A 17180-nucleotide genomic window follows, 5' to 3' on the forward strand; every position below is an offset into this window, starting at 1 on the left:
ACCTGGTTCATACGACATGACAGCCAACCATGGCTTAATTTACCCGCAGGGGTTCTTGCATTGTGCCAGGCACCCGTGGGCACTATTTTTGCATGGTGCCTGCAGGCGTCCGGCTTGCGTGATGTGAACCCAGGCGGCAGGGGTTGTTCAAGGGTTAGACAACCCTCAAATAACCCTACAACAAGCCATGGGTTGAGAGTTGTCTAACCCTCAAACAACTGCTACTGCCTGGGTGCATCTCACATAAGCTGTGGCAAGCCAGGTTCCTGTGGGCACCATGCAAAAATAGTGCAATGCAACAACCCCCATGGGTAAAGTAAGCCATGGGAAGCTGGGATGTCGTGCGAATGAGGTCATAGCCTGACACTGACCATGCTGGCTCTCCAATATTTTATTTTTAATACATATACTTATAAAAACTGGAAATTGCAATCACCATCTTTACTTCAGCATCCTATTTCCCCACAGTGGCCACCTGGATACCTCTGGGAAGCCCACAAGCAGGACATGAATGCAATAAGCCCTGTCTTATTCTTTCTTCCCAGCAACTAATACTCAAAAGCAAACTGCTTCTGAACCTTGAGACACATGTATAGTGGCAATGTGTCTCTAATGAATCCAACAGGGCTGTGGCTCAGTAACCAGAGCACCTCCTTTGCATGCAGAAGGTCATAAGAACATAGGAAGAGCCATGCTGGATCAGACCAAGGGTCCATCTAGCCCAGCGTTTTGTTCACATGGTGGTCAACCAGTTGTCGCCCGGGAACGCTCAAGCAGGGCATGAGCGCAACAGCACCCTCCCACCTATGTCCCCCAGCAACTGGTGTACACAAGGCCACTGCCTCTGGTACTGGAGGTCCCAGGTTCAATCCATGGCTTCTCCAGGAACAGAAAAGAATCCTACCCGAACCCCTGCAGAACTGCTGCCAGTCAGTGCCGACAGTACTGGGCTAGATGGACCAAGGGCCTGACTCAGGATAAGGCAGCTTCCTGGGTTCCTGCTTGTACTATGGTTAAAGCTCTTAAGTCCAATCAGGACACAGTCCTATGCATGTTTAGACAGCAAAAAAGTCCTCCAACTCCCAGCATGCCCCCGTCTAAACATACATAGTATTGTGCCCTAAAACTGTTTAAAATATTATGGGCCCCATCTGGGAATCTTAGGAGGGGCCGTAGCTCATTGGTAGAGCAACTGCTTTGCATGCAAAGGTTCGATCCCCGGCATCTCCAGGTAGGGCTGGAAAAATTCCTGCCTCAAACTCTGGGGAGCAGTTGCCAGTCAGTGCCGACAATACTGGGCTAGATGGACCAAGGGTCTGACTCAGGATAAGGCAGCTTACTAGGATGCCTTCCCAGCCTACAAGTTACAGAGATGGATAAGAGGTATTGTGTTGATGCCACAGGCTGTAATTTGTAACTCCTTTCACTGTTGTCATAGGTGCAACCATACAAGCATCAGCAGTTGGGCTGATTTTTTTTAAAATAGGCAAAAGAATTAGCTGACCAGGGTCAGTATCCAAGGCTGGTGCCAATGTCATTGAGCTAGTGCAGGGGTGCACAGCCTGGTGTCCGTGGGCACCAATGTGGCCCCAGACACCCTCCTGGGCATTCACCAAGGTGCCCTACCCCTCCCACTTTTTCTTTTTTTTTAATTTACACATTTCCTTACCAGCAGCTGGGATGGCTCTGAAATGGGTTTCTCTTGGTGCTGGAAACTGTGGGTTCAAAGGAGTTGTTTAGCTCAGACCCCACCTCTGCCTTGTAGAGGGAGAGTCTTTGGGGCAGGTTACTTGTCCTTTTCCACACCTCCCATGTAGGGATGTTAGAGAAATCCACAATGGAACCAAAGGAGTTCAGATTTTCATGAATCTGGCCCATGGATTCCACAGCGGACTGGCTCTTCCTGGCAGGCAGATTCTGCAGACTTGCAGACTGATTTTCTAACCTTTGGGGATTTTGCGCAAATTCAGTCATGGAAACCCCCCGGCCAAAAATTGCGCATTTCCCCCCTAGGCTAAAGCATGAAAATGCCCATTTGGGGGAATTTTTGCATTTTTGCTCACTCAAAATTGTGCAAATTCAGAAACAAAAAAAAATCCGATTCCGTCGATGGGTGGACAATGGCACAAAAGGTGCCTGACAATATACGAAACACAGAGGGAACGGATTGTGCACAATCCGTACAGCCCTACTTCCATGGCATCCATTTTGTGGCGGTGCTGAAGTCAGTTTAGCCCATTGCCAAGTGTGCCCATAGCCCAAAAAGGTCGCCCACTTCTGTGCTAGCATAAACCAACACTAGCATGTCCTTCGTGCTCGCTCGGCAAAGGGAAAAAGCAGGGATTTGCCACCAAGTTTTGGCAGTGTAGTTTGCCACCAAATTTCAGTAGCAAATCATTGCTTAATCCTCTTTACCTTGCAAATGTAAATGATGTTGCGCTACCGCAATATGATTAGCGCATTGGCTATTGCCTAAGGAAGGTATTCGGAATAATTTTAGAATGGACCCGTTGCCTAAGAGACTGAGGGGAAGAAACTGCTCCATGGTTTTTAATTTTTATGTTATATTATCTATCACTGTAAGTTGTTCTATTAATATAAAAAAATAGGTAACTCAATACAGACAGAAAAGACACTGGAAAGTAAAGTGTGACTTTATAGATTTGAATAAAGTAGGGAAGTATTTCAGCCCTGTTCCTAGAGGTCAGAAACAAAACCATTACAGTCAGCCAAGAAAGGGTGGCTACAGGGAGCCAATAGTTAATTAAGACGGTGCCGTCTCCACTAAAACTCAATCGGTTGTTATGTTAAAAAAATGCAACTGAATGTGTGATTCACGCCGACTGGGGTGCTTTCATTTTCCGGAGTTCTCGTTTTGGGGTTTTCAGAGCTTTCTTGGCAGACTGTACAGCCTTTTTCTTTTCAGGGGTCATGGAAGACTTTGGACCTGGCTTCTGGGGGGTCTTCGCCTTCTCCTTTTTCAAGACTCCTTGCTTTGGGATCTTGGACTTCTTGTCTTGTCCGAGTGGTGTTGGCATCTGCTGGCTTGGTCCATCTCCAGGCGTTGCCGGTTGTGTTACAGGAGTCTCCAGACACGGGGAGGTCTTCCTCTTGCCAAGGAGAGCCACTGAGCCTTTTGTGCCTGTCTCAATCTCTTTGCCAGGACTAGGCTCCACCACCTATATCAAAGAGCGAAAAGCAAGAGAATAAAGGTTACAACGTCTAGGACTGATTAGCTTAAGAAAAGGTGAGTGAGGGGAGACATGATAGAGGTGTACAAAATTATGGCTGGTGTGGAGAATCATAGAATCATAGAATAGTAGGGTTGGAAGGGGCCTACAAGGCCATCGAGTCCAACCCCCTGCTCAATGCAGGAATCCAAGTCAGAGCATCCCTGACAAATGGCTGTCCAGCCTCGTCTTGAAGGCCTCCAGTGTGGGAGAGCCCACCACCTCCCCAGGTAATTGGTTCCATTGCCGTATTGCTCTGACAATGTGAGAATGTGGATAGGGAGATCTTTTTCTCCCGCTCTCATAATATTAGAACCCAATGGGGTCATCTCATGAAGCTGATTGGTGGGAGATGCCAGACAGATAAAAGGAGGGACCTCTTCGCATAATGCATAGTTAAACTATGGAATTTGCTACCACAAGATGCAGTGATGGCCACCAATCTGGATGGCTTTAAAAGGGGGTTAGGGAAATTTCTGGAGAAGGCTATCAGTGGCTATTAGTCCTGATGGCTATATGCTACCTCGAGTACACCAGTTTCTTGGGACACACAAATCAGAGGATGCTATTGCACTTATGTCCTGCTACTGGGTTTCCTGCAGGCAGCTGGTTGGCCACTGTGTGAACAGAATGCTGGATGAGGCGGACCCTTGGTGCATGACTCTTATGTTCTTAAAGACATCCTTCAGGAGCCAAGAAAATAGCTTCGACTATTGGGAGGTTTAGAAATGTAATAAATAGATTTGACTGATTGATCTGAGTAGTGGCTGAGCTAGTAAAATGGTCCTGTTTGCAAGACCGTAAATGTAAGATCAGACACAGGTTGCAACATTGAGGTCACTACTCATCATTACTCCCATATATATATATATATATATATATATATATATATTTTGTCTTGCAAACAGGACAATTTTACTACATTTCTATACTACCTAATACCTGAAGCTCTCTGGGTGGTTCACAAAGCAAAGACTTAAAACCATTAAAAAAAAACAATAGCACACTAAAACATAGTCTAAAAACATTTAAAGGTTACAGAATAAAAGAGTAAAACCCCAAAATAAAAGCCAGCAGCAGCGCATGGATCCTAAAACACAGTAACATTTTAAAAACAAACCAACCCTGAAAGACTAAAAAGCCTCGGAAAATAACAAGGTCTTCAACGTAGGTGGCAGGTTCCTCTACGGGAAAATTATTCCACAACTGAGGGGCCATCACTGAAAAGGCCCTCTCCTTGGTGGCCACCTGCATCACCTCTAAGTCTTCAAAATAAAAACTAGCAGCTCACAATTCCAACTGGCACAAAATGCCCGTGAAAGTGCCCATTACTCCCATGGGCTTTCTTCACCAACTGAATCAGATAATGTCCCTCTCCCCTTCAACACCTCACAAAGCCGCCCCCCCCACTGCCCTCAGAAACCTCTTACTTTACATGTCCAACTGGCAACTGGTTGCCTTCCCATAAACACGTTCTGTCACTTGCAGATTATAATCACAACCTCTTTCATCCGATCCTGCTTTGTCTGGGAACTGGGGCGGGGGGGAGTCTGCTGTGCATGAGCTTTCCCCAGTGGGCCACATGCAGTGAAGCCAGGTTTCCAGCCTATGCAGCAAGTGGATGATCCACCTGGCATGTCAGCTCGGGGCCAAAAGATGTCAGGGGACAGGGCGATGCTCCCTGACAACATTCAGCCCACAGACGTCTGGGTGGGTGCCTTCCAGCCTCCAACCGGAGACCACTTCCCCACCCCTGGGGCAGAACAACGTTGGGCAGACCTTCTTCATGATTCCTTCCTTCCTTCCTTCCTTCCTTCCTTCCTTCCTTCCTTCCTTCCATTTCTCTACTGCCCAATAGCGAAAGCTCTCTGGGCAGTTCACAAACATTAAAACCACAAAACGCAGCATAAAACAATATTAAACATGAAAGCTTAAAACCACAGTGTAACAGTACAGTCAGAATAAAACCTAGCAGCGATGCAGAGAGTTAAAATACAGATTTATTTTATGCTTTTATAATTAGACATTTCAGCAGTACAACTGAAGAATGGGGGGGGGGGGTGTTGCCATTTTGTTCAACAATTAGGAGTCAAAAATCCTTGCCCCCAAACTGCAAATCATCCACAGAGCTAGCAATACCCCGTGGAATAGAATCTTCAGTCAAATTAAAGCTCCAATTCCAACATAGCAAATGTTAAGAGTAATTTACCTTCTTGCTTTTCACACCGGGTGAAATTTCAATCGGAATCAGTTGTGGAATTTCTCCGTTGTCCTCCTCATCCAGCTCAACAACAGCAGGGGTTTCCACCACCTCCTCCTTTTGCATTCCAGAAGCAGGGACATTACCAGCTTTCAAGGTCGTTTTGGTTTTACCTGAAGTGTTCTGTTTAGTTCTTTTCTTTCCTTTCTTTTTCTGCATTTTAACGTCCATAAAGAAGGTATTTTCAAAAAAGGGTTTAAGAAACCAATGCCTTCGTCAAAAGACCACTTGATCTACAGACAAATAGGAATGCATCGCTTCATGCAAAAACATCTTGCACGCATACAGCGCTCAAGCACACCCATTCTCAATGCTGCAAATAGGCTTGATACGTGGTAGGGGTGGCAAAGTTTTCAATTGCCACTAAATACCGTTGTCCTACTGGTTTGGTCATTGAACGAATGGGTGCAAAAACATGCCATATAGCAGGGGTGCAGAACCTGAGGGTAGTGGGCAAATACCAGTCTGCCTGAGGTCCCAATCCAGGCCTTTGGGGTTCCCAGATGGTCTTACCCCCTCCCCCCGCATCTCATTTGGTGGTCTCCCGGTTCTGAGTGGGGATTTGAACCTGGGTTTCCCCAGTCCTATTCTGATACCACACTGGCTCTTAAGAGTCTAGATATTGCCTAAATTTCTTTGTATTGTATTTATTATTATTACATTTCTATACAACCCATTAGCCGTAACTCTGGGTGGTTGTTATTGGTTGTAGTTGACAATGGTAGAGAAACGCTGTTGATTTTTCTATTTGATAATAAGGTAAAATGAAGATAAAATGAATAAGAGAGAGCAAGTGTAGTGTAGTGGTGAGAGTGACAGACTAGGAACCGGGAGATCCGGGTTCTAGTCCCCACTTGGCCATGGAAGCTCACTGGGTGACTTTGGGCCAGTCACAGACTCTCAGCCCAACCTACCTCACAGGGCTGTTGTGAGGATAAAACGGAGAGGAGGATAATGTAAGCCGCCTTGGGTTCCTTGCAAGAGGAAACAAGGCGGGATATAAATGCAATCCATCCATCCATCAATCAATCAAAAAACAGACCTATAAGATTAAGAAGTAGTAACGCCCGAAGTGCTGAAAAGCGGCAGGAAAGAGCTACAGGGCTGCTTATGCAGATTTCAGATATAAATGTCAGTGTGAACAATTGCTATTTCTGCATACAATGGAAGGAGCAATCCCATGGCTCCTAGAGAGCATCGAGTGGGGGAGGGGAACAAACAGGATTTTTTGGATTCCTGAATCTAAGGTTGGAGATGGTGCTCCAACCTCGGACCCAGGAGTCCAAGCTCCCCGCCCCCGTTGCAGCCAGCATGGAGTGAACTGCTCTGGCTGCCTTTCTGAGGTCGCAAAAGGAACCTCGAAGAGGAGGGAAAGGCAGTGGTTCTGTGGGCAGGAAGGGGACTGGGGAGGCTGGCTTAAGAATCCTCCGGCCTCCCCAGCCTCCTTCCCCGCTGGTCTGCTGAGCACCAGCTAGATGGGCGAAAAAGCCCTTCTAGCAGAAATGCAGAGTGGGAGGAGCGCAGGGGCAAAGATCGCCTCTGCAGTCCTCCTGCTCTGTATAGGATTCCTGTCAGCCTCCAAGTTTGGAGGCTGACAGGCATCCCGATAGGACTGCGCCCTTAAATAGCAAAATCCGACATAGCTAAGGTTAAATAACCAGCCAGCAGGGACCACCTTGTTGAAGGCGCCCAGTATGCATCAGGCAGGCTATCCATCTCATCTAATGCGCTTTTCTTACCTGTTTGACTTCAGCATTTCTCTGTTCCTGAACATCATCCGTTCTGGGATTACTGCAGGTGAAGATGGGAAGGGCAACCGATTTGTCCGTTTTGAGGTGAAGAATTTTAACACTTTTCCAAATCTGCCGCAATTAGGAAAAGAAGGTAAATAACAGAAAGCAGACATGTACCATATAGCTTTTTAAGCCATGCAGTCTAAACCCATAGATATTTACTTGGAAGTAAATCCCACGGTGAGTGGGATTTATTCCTGGATAAGTATGCAGTGGAGCTGCCTTAATCCTGCCGGCTGGCCAAGCATCATTACCTGTGGAGCTTTGGCAGCCATCACCTTAGCAGCAGCAGCAACGTTTTGCGATATCTTCCAGGCTTCCATGCCGGTGTGACCGATGCGTACTGTACTGAAAAGAAAAGGAAAGATGTACAGTGTCTACCTTGCTAAACAGCAATTCTTAAGCTGTCAGCTATGCTGTTTGTTTAAGATCATAAAAACCCTGTTGGACTGGACCAAATTTCCCACGGTGGCCAACCAGATGCCTTTAGAAAGCCCACAAGCAGGACATGAGGGCAACAGTCCTCTTCCTCTGTTCACCCCCCACGGTCATGGTCCCAGGTATCATGCTGCCACTGGAGTTATCTTCAGAGTGTCAGGGATGAGTTCCAGCCCTTTCAGATGTCTGACAGCTCTGATTCTGAGTCAGAGTTAGAACTGTTAGATCAAAGCATGGGGGAGGGACCCTCCCTAGAGCACCTAGATGCTGGGAAAGGTTCCTCCAAAGGCCTTGATAAACAGATGGCCCAGGCTCAGTCCCTGCCCCCTCCCTCCACCGTGTGAACTAAAGTTTCTGAGGAGGAGGAGGGGTGTGATTCGAGAGACACTAGGGCGCGTCGCAAAGCTAAGCAGGAAAAGTTGGGGCGGGGCTCAGATGCTCCGCCCGGATAGCCACTCTTAGAAGCCAACATAGGAGGGAGCCACCCTAAGGGAGGGGCTTCACTGCGAAGCTAGCTGGACCGTGAGATTCATACCAAAACTGCCAGCAACTTCTCTAACCTCTGGTTCATCTCCTCTGCTTGGAGACTGTTGATTAGTTGTTTAGGGCCTGGGGCAGTCTGAGAGTTTCCTTGAACCTGCGTTTGTAGAGAGGCTAGTCTCTAGCAAAATAAAGCCATATTAGCCTGAAGCTTTGTCTATTGTGGTGTTGACTGCCAAGGGAAAGGATGATACATTTTTGAGACAGAGAAAGAGCCAGAACCGTCAGAGCAGCTGGTCCCTCAGAAGACCCTGGCACTACTCAAAACGGTCCAGGGTGCTCAGGGGTGATGCCTTTGGATCTGCCTCCTGGAAAGTCAGGGGGGAATGTTGGGCCACCCCCACCCCCCGGAACGCTGGCACCTTAAGACCCATGACAGGACAGGGGCCAGGTGAAGGAGTGGTCGCTTACTGAAGAGGACTACTCATGAGGCAGGCTCTCCTCATGAGGAGGACATCTGATAAGCCTCTCACATGATGCAGCTGAGCACTGGGTGGGGCTCTAGTAGCTCTAGCCACAGCAGCTCTTACTTGTAACTTGAGAGCTGCTGGAAACACCCTCTGACTTTCAGCTCTAATCTCTGTATCCTGTTTTCACCCTGACCTTGCTGTGTGTTTGGCCCTCTGTGCCACTGACCCCTGGACTTCTGCCTTCCTTTGGACTGTGGTTTTACTTGACTGGACTCCTGCCTTTGACCTTGGCTGCTCCTCGCTCTGGAAACCCCACTCTGTGTGTCTGGTAAAACTGTGCTTGTCCATTTGCCTGACTACTCTATTGCATACACCCCTGTATTTGCTTAGCAAAGAGCCAGGCCTCAGTTTAGAGCAGGAGACCCATCAACTGGCATTTCAAGGGATGCCGTCTCTAAACGTGGAGTTTTTATTTAGCTATCGTGGCTCAAGACCAAAACAGCCTGGCTAGATCAGACCAAAGGTGGTATCCAACATGACACTACTGCTAATGTGAATTGCGTTGTGCTAATGCAAACAGCCTCTAGTGCAATGCCAGTAGCACTTGTTCGTGCGATGCATCTCCCCAGACATAAAACGAGTGGCAGACATAAAAAAATTAATTAAAAGCTGGAACAGACTTAAAAGACCTGAGAAAACAAAAGCGTCATCTTCCTTTGGCTGAAATGATACTGAGGATAGGTGCCAAGCCAGCCTCTCTACACAAGGGCATTCTAAAGGTGGGATGCCTTTGGCTGGCTAGCTAGCAAAGCAAGTGAGCAAAGAAATATGACGACTGTGTATAAGGCAGAATACTTACTAGCAACAGCCCTTGCTGGTGACTGGAAGAATTGTTCCTTGGATGAGCTTGTTTATTTCCTTAGCCAGATCCTTTGCTTTCAAGTTCACTGACAGAGGAGCCCTTACATTAAAGAGAAAGATGAGATTTCAGAACAGAATGTTCAAGCTTCCTTAAAGGAACCTGGTACAAATGGGCACGGACAAGCTGAGGAGGATGCTTACTTTTTACTCCTATAGAAGTGCTTCCCCAGGTGCGATGGCAGAAGCCTTCGAACACGGTCATCGGAGAGAAAGAGAGAAAATCGCCCCAGGAGGCGACGCTTGGCTTCAAAAGGCTTGTATTCTTTTTTGAGCGTTTTGTAGGAGATGACCTTCAAAGACAGAACACAGAGTGAGCATCGTCACTCTTTACTACTGCATCCTCAAGGTTATTGTAACAGGTTGCCTTTTTGGGTGATGGGGATATCTAAAATATGTTAAGAAATTTTAGAAAACCCCTAGTCACCAAATCAGCCACACAATCTGGATGCCAAACTTGGGGCTCCAAAGTATTTTCCAGCCCTAAAACAGAGCTCGTTGTCCAACATTTTGAAGCTGGCAGCACCTACAAACTGGAAGGGGTCCCGCCCCCTGCCACCATCCCTGGCACCAAATCCAGTTTGGTATGTTTATTTTATTTTTATTTATTAATTTCATTTCTATGCTGCCCAATAGCTGCAGTTCTCTGGCCGGGTCACAAAAATGTTCGATTTCCCGATATAAAGGAAACCATACATGCCTGCACAAAGCTCCTAAACATACGTCCATGACGGATTAAATGGCATCTCACAGGAATGTTGTGAGACAAACGAGTAAAGATCGCACAAGATTTTCCTCCCTGCAAAATCCACAGTGACAGCAGAGAACTGGCGGCCTGTGACCCAAAACTGGGCCAGTTAGTCCATCTTTCCCCTGTAACCTTCTAATAAAGATAAAGCCTTACGGTCCCAGATGAACTTTTTCGTAGTTGGCTTCAAGAAGGAGGGGAAGATTATTTCCCCACAGCCTTGTTCCTCCTCGCACTATACTTGGGAGGAAGGCTTCGCACTTGATGAAAGCCAGATGTCCTCCATACCTCAGTGATGCTTGTGACCCCATGTTGGGTCAGGAGCTTCTTATACAAGTTCTCCGTCTGTTCAGCTGTTAAACTGGGCTCATCCTTTGTGAAGAGGCAAACCTCGGATGTTGCGGGCAGAATACCGTGAGGCAGTGTTCTAGAACAGAGAGGATGGCAGGTTTTTGAGAGGGCGCGGGAAGCTTTTCTGTAGTGGAGCTAACCTCAAACAACTGGCGGAAGAACCTATGATGTTTCTGAAGCCTATGCCACCTCTGTGTTGGACCAGTCCTCCAAGTCGCCCCCAAACAAGTAAGTACCTAGACACTGCATTGGGGATGGGGTGCGGGGGGGGGGGGGGGAGAGTTGGCCAGTTCTCACTACACATCACTTCCACTTAGAGAAGTGAAGGCTTGGGGACAAAAACTGAAGAAATGGGGGGAAACCCAGGAGAAAATCAGAAAAATGGTTTTCCCCACCCCCAAATTAAAAAAAAAAAACTATAAAAAAACCAGAAAAATCATTTTTCCTGATTTTTTTCTGGTCTCCCCTGCCCTCCCCAGCCCATTTTTTCTCCATACCTTCACATCTCTACTTCCACTAGTACTGCACAACACACACACACACACACACACACACACGGAAAAGCTTTACTCACACCAACCTGGCCATAAATCAAGGGTGCAGAACCTCTTCCAGCCCAAGGGCAGAATTCCACTTTGAACAGGCTGGCGGAGGCCACGCTCCAGTGGTGGGCGGGACTGAAGGCAAAAGGGATGGGGACAAAAGCCAAAGGGGAAGGGCCAAAACACCAGCATATTTGAGCTTCAACCTCTTGTTGCCAGTAACTCAGCCTTAGGAGAGGCATTTCAGCCTTTGAGAATGGGGGGAAACTGCACAAAAGCAGAGACACCACCCCGTGTTCGGTGGTTAGGGGAAATGGGGTGTGGCCTTCTGGGGACCTCCAAAGGGCTGGACTGGGCCCTGGGCTTGACGTTCTGCATTCCTGCTTTATACAAAACCCCTTGACTTGTGCCTGCAAACAAGTTGCTGTACTGCAGTCCTAAATATTTCTCAGCCTTCTGGACCATTAACAGCATTCATACTGGAAATGTGTATTTCAGGTCGTTTCCAGAGCGTGACAGTTTTACGTTCAGTTGTGAACACTGCTGAAGCAAAAGATATCGCAGCAGGAAAGCAAAACTAAAGCGTCGCGTCCACAACCTTACATTTTGATGACCTGCTCACGGGGAGGGATTTTCCAGACGGTGATCATCAAGAAGACATTCTGGTCCTCATTCAACAGCAGTTTCTCAGCATTTTTTTGCTTTTGTGCATTGTACGCGAGCAGGGCTTGGATCGCCTTTTTAATCTGAAAGAGCGAAAGGCAGAGGAAGATTATTGTTGTGACCAGCTTTTTAATTCTCCAAAAACCTCAGTGCTTTTTGGACTAATGACAACCCTTGGAGCTAGGTTGGGTTGAGAAAAAAGTCACTTGCCCAAGCATGGTTGATGAACTCAAGAGCCTCGCAGATATTTTGAACCTTGGTTTCCCACAGCCCACAGCGAAGCCAAACACTTGCATTCAGACTGCCAACTTAAACCTCCATGTCCTGTTGTTATGCCAAGTAACTGCCAAGTACGCCAAGAACTGAGCAGGCAGGTAAGAACACAATCCTTCCAACCTACACGATTTTAAAATGTCCTGAATAAGGCTATTATCTCACACCCTCCAACATTTGCCAGACGAAAATAAGGTCATTCATGTGTACTTGCCACACCAAAGATCCACGCCCCCTTCACTATTATACGCTGGCCCTGCTTGCACATCACAACTTACAATTTGTGATGCACCCTGTATTGGTGTACATTGCCTGATCGCTCCCACTGCAAGCAGGAGCAGCTAAATAACCCAGGGATGCTCTGGCCCTGGGTTGTTTAGCATTGTGTCCAAACCTGGAACTTTGGCTTGTCTTCAGTGCTGTAGTGGAGCCAGGGCTCACAGGGACGCAGTGCTGCACTTTTTTTATTAGCAGGGATGCTGATTTCATCTGCCACCCCCTTAGACTTCCTTGTTCCCTCTGAGCTTAGCAGCAATGCTCACAGTAGCTGTGTAGAAATTAATTTCTCGGCAACAATATATTGTTCCCTGTTGTAATCCAAAGTATTTGGGGGTGGCCTGATCTTGAATGGACTATCAAGACCCATTAGCTTTATGAAAGACCTGGTCCTGGTGCAGACGAAAACTGCTAGAACTATTTTGTGGATATGGATCAACACAACTGCCTGAAATTTTGGACTCTTCTAGGGACTGTCATGATAAGCGCCTGCTCTTCAGATTTTACCACGGCTTGTCTCTCTCTCTCAAATTGCTAGAGAAAAAACCCTAGAACAAACCATGACTCTTTCTCTGTCATACCCAAAATAGGGTGGCAAGATTACTAACAGGGATTGGCCAACGAGCTCACATTATGCCAGTACTTCTCCAGCTGCACTGGCTGCCAGTCCATTTCCGGGCCCGATTCAAAGTGCTGGTATTAACATTCAAAGCCCTACACAGCTTGGGGCCAGGTGATCTGAAGGATCACCTCGTCCCATATGTGCCTGCCCAGACCTTAAGATCATCATCAGGGGTCCTTCCCTCGGAGTCCCTGCCAAAGGAAGTGAGGTGACTGGCTGCCAGGAAGAGGGCCTTTTCTGCTGTGGCACCCCACCTGTGGAAGGAGCTCCCTAGAGAGCTCCACCTGGCGCCTACATTGTACTCCTTCCAGCACCAGGTGAAGACCTTTTTATTGTCCCAGTATTTTAACATTTTAGCATCCTAATCTTTTAGCTTTGGTGTTTTAAATCTGTATTTCAAAGCTCTGCATTGCTGCTAGGTTTTATTCTGGTTGTACTGTTACATTGTGGTTTTACGCTTTCATATTTTATATTGTTTTATGCTGCACTCTGTGGTTTTAATTTTTGTGAACTGCCAAGACAGCTTCTGCTATTGGGCAATACAGAAACAAACAAACATCAGGGGAGTGACAAGCCAGAGGTTCAGGTTCAGGCACAATGCTAAACAACTCAGGGACAGAGCATCAAGGACATCAAAGCATCAGTCACTCTTGCAGCAAGAGCAATCAGGGGCATGCACTAGCAGGCTCTCATGTTCACGACAGCCCACAATTTAAAAAAAAGCGGGGGTAGTTGTGATGTGCGAACCAGCCCATTGCTAAAGGCACTTCCTCTCTCAGAACTGCCCTCTGTTAGCAGCTCTTCCACCTGGCTTAGGAAGAGACAGTAGGGCCCCACTCGATCAGCTCAGCTCACACTAACTGCCATTTGGACTAACTTCCTGCCCCAGAATTGTCTCCTTAGCAGCCATTCTACCTGGCCATGAAATATTATTATAACTATGAAGAATTCATGTCTGTGTGTGCTTGTTTTTCTCTTCCCCCCCTATGCCTTTTCCCTTTTGTATCTTGCCTGTTAGACTGAAAGCCTTTCAAACAGGGGCTGTGTCATTTACGTAATCCTTATACAGTGCCTAGAAAACTTCAGGAGATTGATAATAATGATAATCCAGAGGAGTAGCTGTGTTAGTCTGTTGGGGCAAGAACAGCAGAGTCTTGCTGGAACTGCCAACTTGGGATAACAATGGTCAACTGGATCCTAGTCAACGGAAATGAATGCCATAACAAATTTGTTAAGTCTTTAAGGTGCCGCAAGGCTCTTGTTTTTAATATCCATCTTTTCTTTTCTTTTTTCTAAAGCATTGTGTCCTGAACTGGCTTTTGAAGCACCACGTGTTAATCGACTGTAACAGGGTGTTGTTCCTTTTTAAACACCTTGGGAATAGTTAATAATAGGCTTCTTCTTGCACTGCATCTGGTTGTACTTATTATAAACTAGCTGTTATTCTAGGCAGTCCTTTACATCTTTCTCAACTGTTATATTTGTTTCATTCAGTTGTGAAAAACATTTGTACTACTTATGATCTGGATGTGTGTGTATGGAGGGGGGGAGCAGATGGAAAGGAAGCAACACATTGGGATTTGGGGTCCATTTGAATGGATGTATTAAAGTCACACTGTACCTCTAGAGAGGGGCAGAACAGAGTAAAATTCTATTGCACACTAATAAACGTGTTTTTTGTTTTTAAGTATCCCCCTAAAGCAAAACAGGAGCAGTGTTTTATCAGAAGTATCACAAAGTAGGGATGGTCCCTAGTAAAGTTACAATACACTAGTTTCACTTTTAGCCTTCCCTCCAAGGAACTTAGTTTGGCACGCGTTGTTCTCCCTTCCCTACTTTTTATCTTCACAACAACCCTGTGAGGTAGGCCACGCCCAAGGCCACCCACTCAGGTTCACGGCTGAAGGGGAATTAGAACCCGGGCCTTCCTAGTCTAACCATTACACCTCTGTCTCTCTCTCTCTCTCTCTCTCTCTCTCAAGACAAAAACAGAGCACTCCAAATCTGCTTCCATCCCAGCGAGTGCAACACAAAGCGCGAGAAGCACAGGACCGAAGGGAAAAGCCGAACGGGCCTTTGGCCACCCGGCCAACCACGAACAGCCGCGGTGTCCGCTGCCCTGCCTCTGAGCAGGGAGCCCCCGGCTCACGCCCAGCTGCACCCCTTCCCTAGAGCAGCCCCCCCCCCCAAATGGCCCGCTCTCTCCTCACCTGCCCACAATCCAGCGGGAGCTCCACCGCAGTCGGATCCATGCTAGCCCTCCACGTGGGCCTGCAACCTGGGCGCGTCGCAGTTCGATGACGCCGCCGGAAGCGCCTCCCGGCCTCGCGCGTGAAAGGAGCGGGTGGGTTCCCACAGAGATAAACCTGGCAGAGTGATACGGCTGGACTGCCGTGAAGCTCCGCGTCTCTACGGGCGCCAAGCGGCGTCTTCGTCTCTATGGTGGAACTGGGAGCTTATCGAGCGAGGAACGATAGACTCTCGCCCATGGGCTCCACTTCCGAGTTTACTTTGGGCGCCCCGTTTGCGCTCCGGGGGGGGCAGGGAGAGCTGCCCATCGAAATCAACGGGGAAGCCCGGAATTTTGCAGCATGCCTGCGCACTGAGTTCAGTGAGGCTAATTCCACGGGATATGGGATTGCAGCCTTACCGTGCAATCCCATCCGTGTCTACTGGGAAGTAACTCCCAGAAAGTTCAATGGGCTTACTCCAGCGGAGGCTGGTGGCTCCTATGTCAGTGGATTCACCACCCACTGACATAGGAGCCCCACCAGTCTGCACTGGTTTACTCCCATGTAAGTGAGCGCAGGATTGCAGCCTTAGTGTGTCTGTGATCTGGCAAGTAGTATCTCTCCCACTACCCCAAGGAAATTTGTACGCTCCTTCTATATGTATTATATATTATATTCCTTTTATATATACTATATTCCTTATGACTGTCACCCTTTACTTTTTAAACATTTAAACGTGCAACGTATCTACATCACCTCCCCCATCCCCAAATGTATCATTACTTGGTTCAAGTCAGAATCTTTAAATTCATTCCAGAAAGAAAAGTCGCTTTTTCTCCTTGCAAAAGGCAAGGACATTTCTGACACCTGCAGGATCGTCCTAAAAACACACTATTTTTCTACTACGTTACCTGTTTACAGCTTCCCCTGGAGGCAGCTAGTTGGAGAACAGGAAATAGTGGTGGCAGGTTCTCTTTGAACAAAGCAAGAATCATAGACGTGTTAATCAGGCTCTAGTTCTCACGTTCTAGTAACGTATGGCTGTGAGAGCTGGACTATAAGGAAGGCTGAGTGCCGAAGAATCGATGCTTTCGAACTGTGGTGCTGGAGAAGACTCTTACGAGTCCCCTGGACTGCAAGGCGCTCAAATCAGTCAATCCTAAAGGAAATCAACCCTGACTGCTCATTGGAAGGACAGATCCTGAAGCTGAAGCTCAAATATTTTGGCCACCTAATGCGAAAAGTCACTGGAAAACCCTGATGCTGGGAAAGATTGAAGGCAAAAGGAGAAGGGGATGGCAAAGGATGAGATGGCTAGATAGCATCCCCAATGCAATGAACATGAACTTGAGCACACTCTGGGAGAGAGCGGAGGACAGGAAGGCCTGGCTTGCTATGGTCCATGGGGTCACGAAGAGTCGGACACGACTGAACAACAACAGTTCTCACGTTCAATCTCTGCCTCTCTGGTTAAAGTTTTTAGATGTAGCCGCCTACCAGGGCTGGGAAAAGGCATCTGCCTGGGACCCAGAGCATCTAACATCCTTCATGGTTTGGGGCCGGGGCACCTGAAGGTTCCTCTTTCCCCACCTGTACGTGCCAGCTAGGCGAGGCAGATGGCCACTGGGCACCCTGGGAGATGTCTGCAGGTACATTGGGCGCCCCAGCTGTATTGCAAGCTCTCCCTGAACCAGCCTTACTGGGTAACAAGGGCTTAGGTTTGGTACAGCTGTCACTTGGGCCAGCTTGTCTTGTGGTGGACGCCTGAGGAGGAAGCAACAGAGCGCCAAGAGAATCCAGCCCCATTATGAATATTTATAGCCGAGAGCCAGGAGCTGGGAAAATTCTTACTGATGTGTACAGCTAGCAGGTGTTCAGTGGCTAG

At 47.6% G+C, this 17180-nt stretch overlaps 1 protein-coding gene across 1 annotated transcript; it reads right to left on the reverse strand.

Moving 5' to 3' along the window:
- Positions 1 to 1650: 1650 nt before the first annotated feature.
- On the reverse strand, positions 1651 to 15353 carry RSL1D1 (ribosomal L1 domain containing 1). Its single transcript, XM_084818625.1, has 9 exons — positions 15275 to 15353; positions 11834 to 11976; positions 10626 to 10764; positions 9734 to 9882; positions 9531 to 9632; positions 7538 to 7631; positions 7230 to 7352; positions 5440 to 5643; positions 1651 to 3179 (listed from the first exon to the last, which is right to left on the reverse strand). Exons 1-9 carry the CDS (start codon positions 15314 to 15316, stop codon positions 2835 to 2837), a joined length of 1341 nt encoding a protein of 446 aa, XP_084674751.1. The 5' UTR covers positions 15317 to 15353; the 3' UTR covers positions 1651 to 2834.
- Positions 15354 to 17180: the final 1827 nt, after the last annotated feature.

This window comes from Heloderma suspectum, chromosome 12 (genome assembly GCF_057233095.1).
Source record: "Heloderma suspectum isolate Gila_16-S chromosome 12, 16-S_ref, whole genome shotgun sequence".
In the NCBI taxonomy this organism is placed as follows: Eukaryota; Metazoa; Chordata; class Lepidosauria; order Squamata; family Helodermatidae; genus Heloderma; species Heloderma suspectum.

Excerpts from the sequence above, each read along its gene's own strand:
- RSL1D1 (XM_084818625.1), bottom strand. The coding sequence starts at position 15,316 with ATGGATCCGACTGCGGTGGAGCTCCCGCTGGATTGTGGGCAG. Across the intron at positions 11,977-15,274 it reads TCCCGCTGGATTGTGGGCAG|ATTAAAAAGGCGATCCAAGC; the intron begins GTGAGGAGAGAG and ends TCGCTCTTTCAG. Across the intron at positions 9,633-9,733 it reads CACTTCTATAGGAGTAAAAA|GGCTCCTCTGTCAGTGAACT; the intron begins GTAAGCATCCTC and ends CTTTAATGTAAG.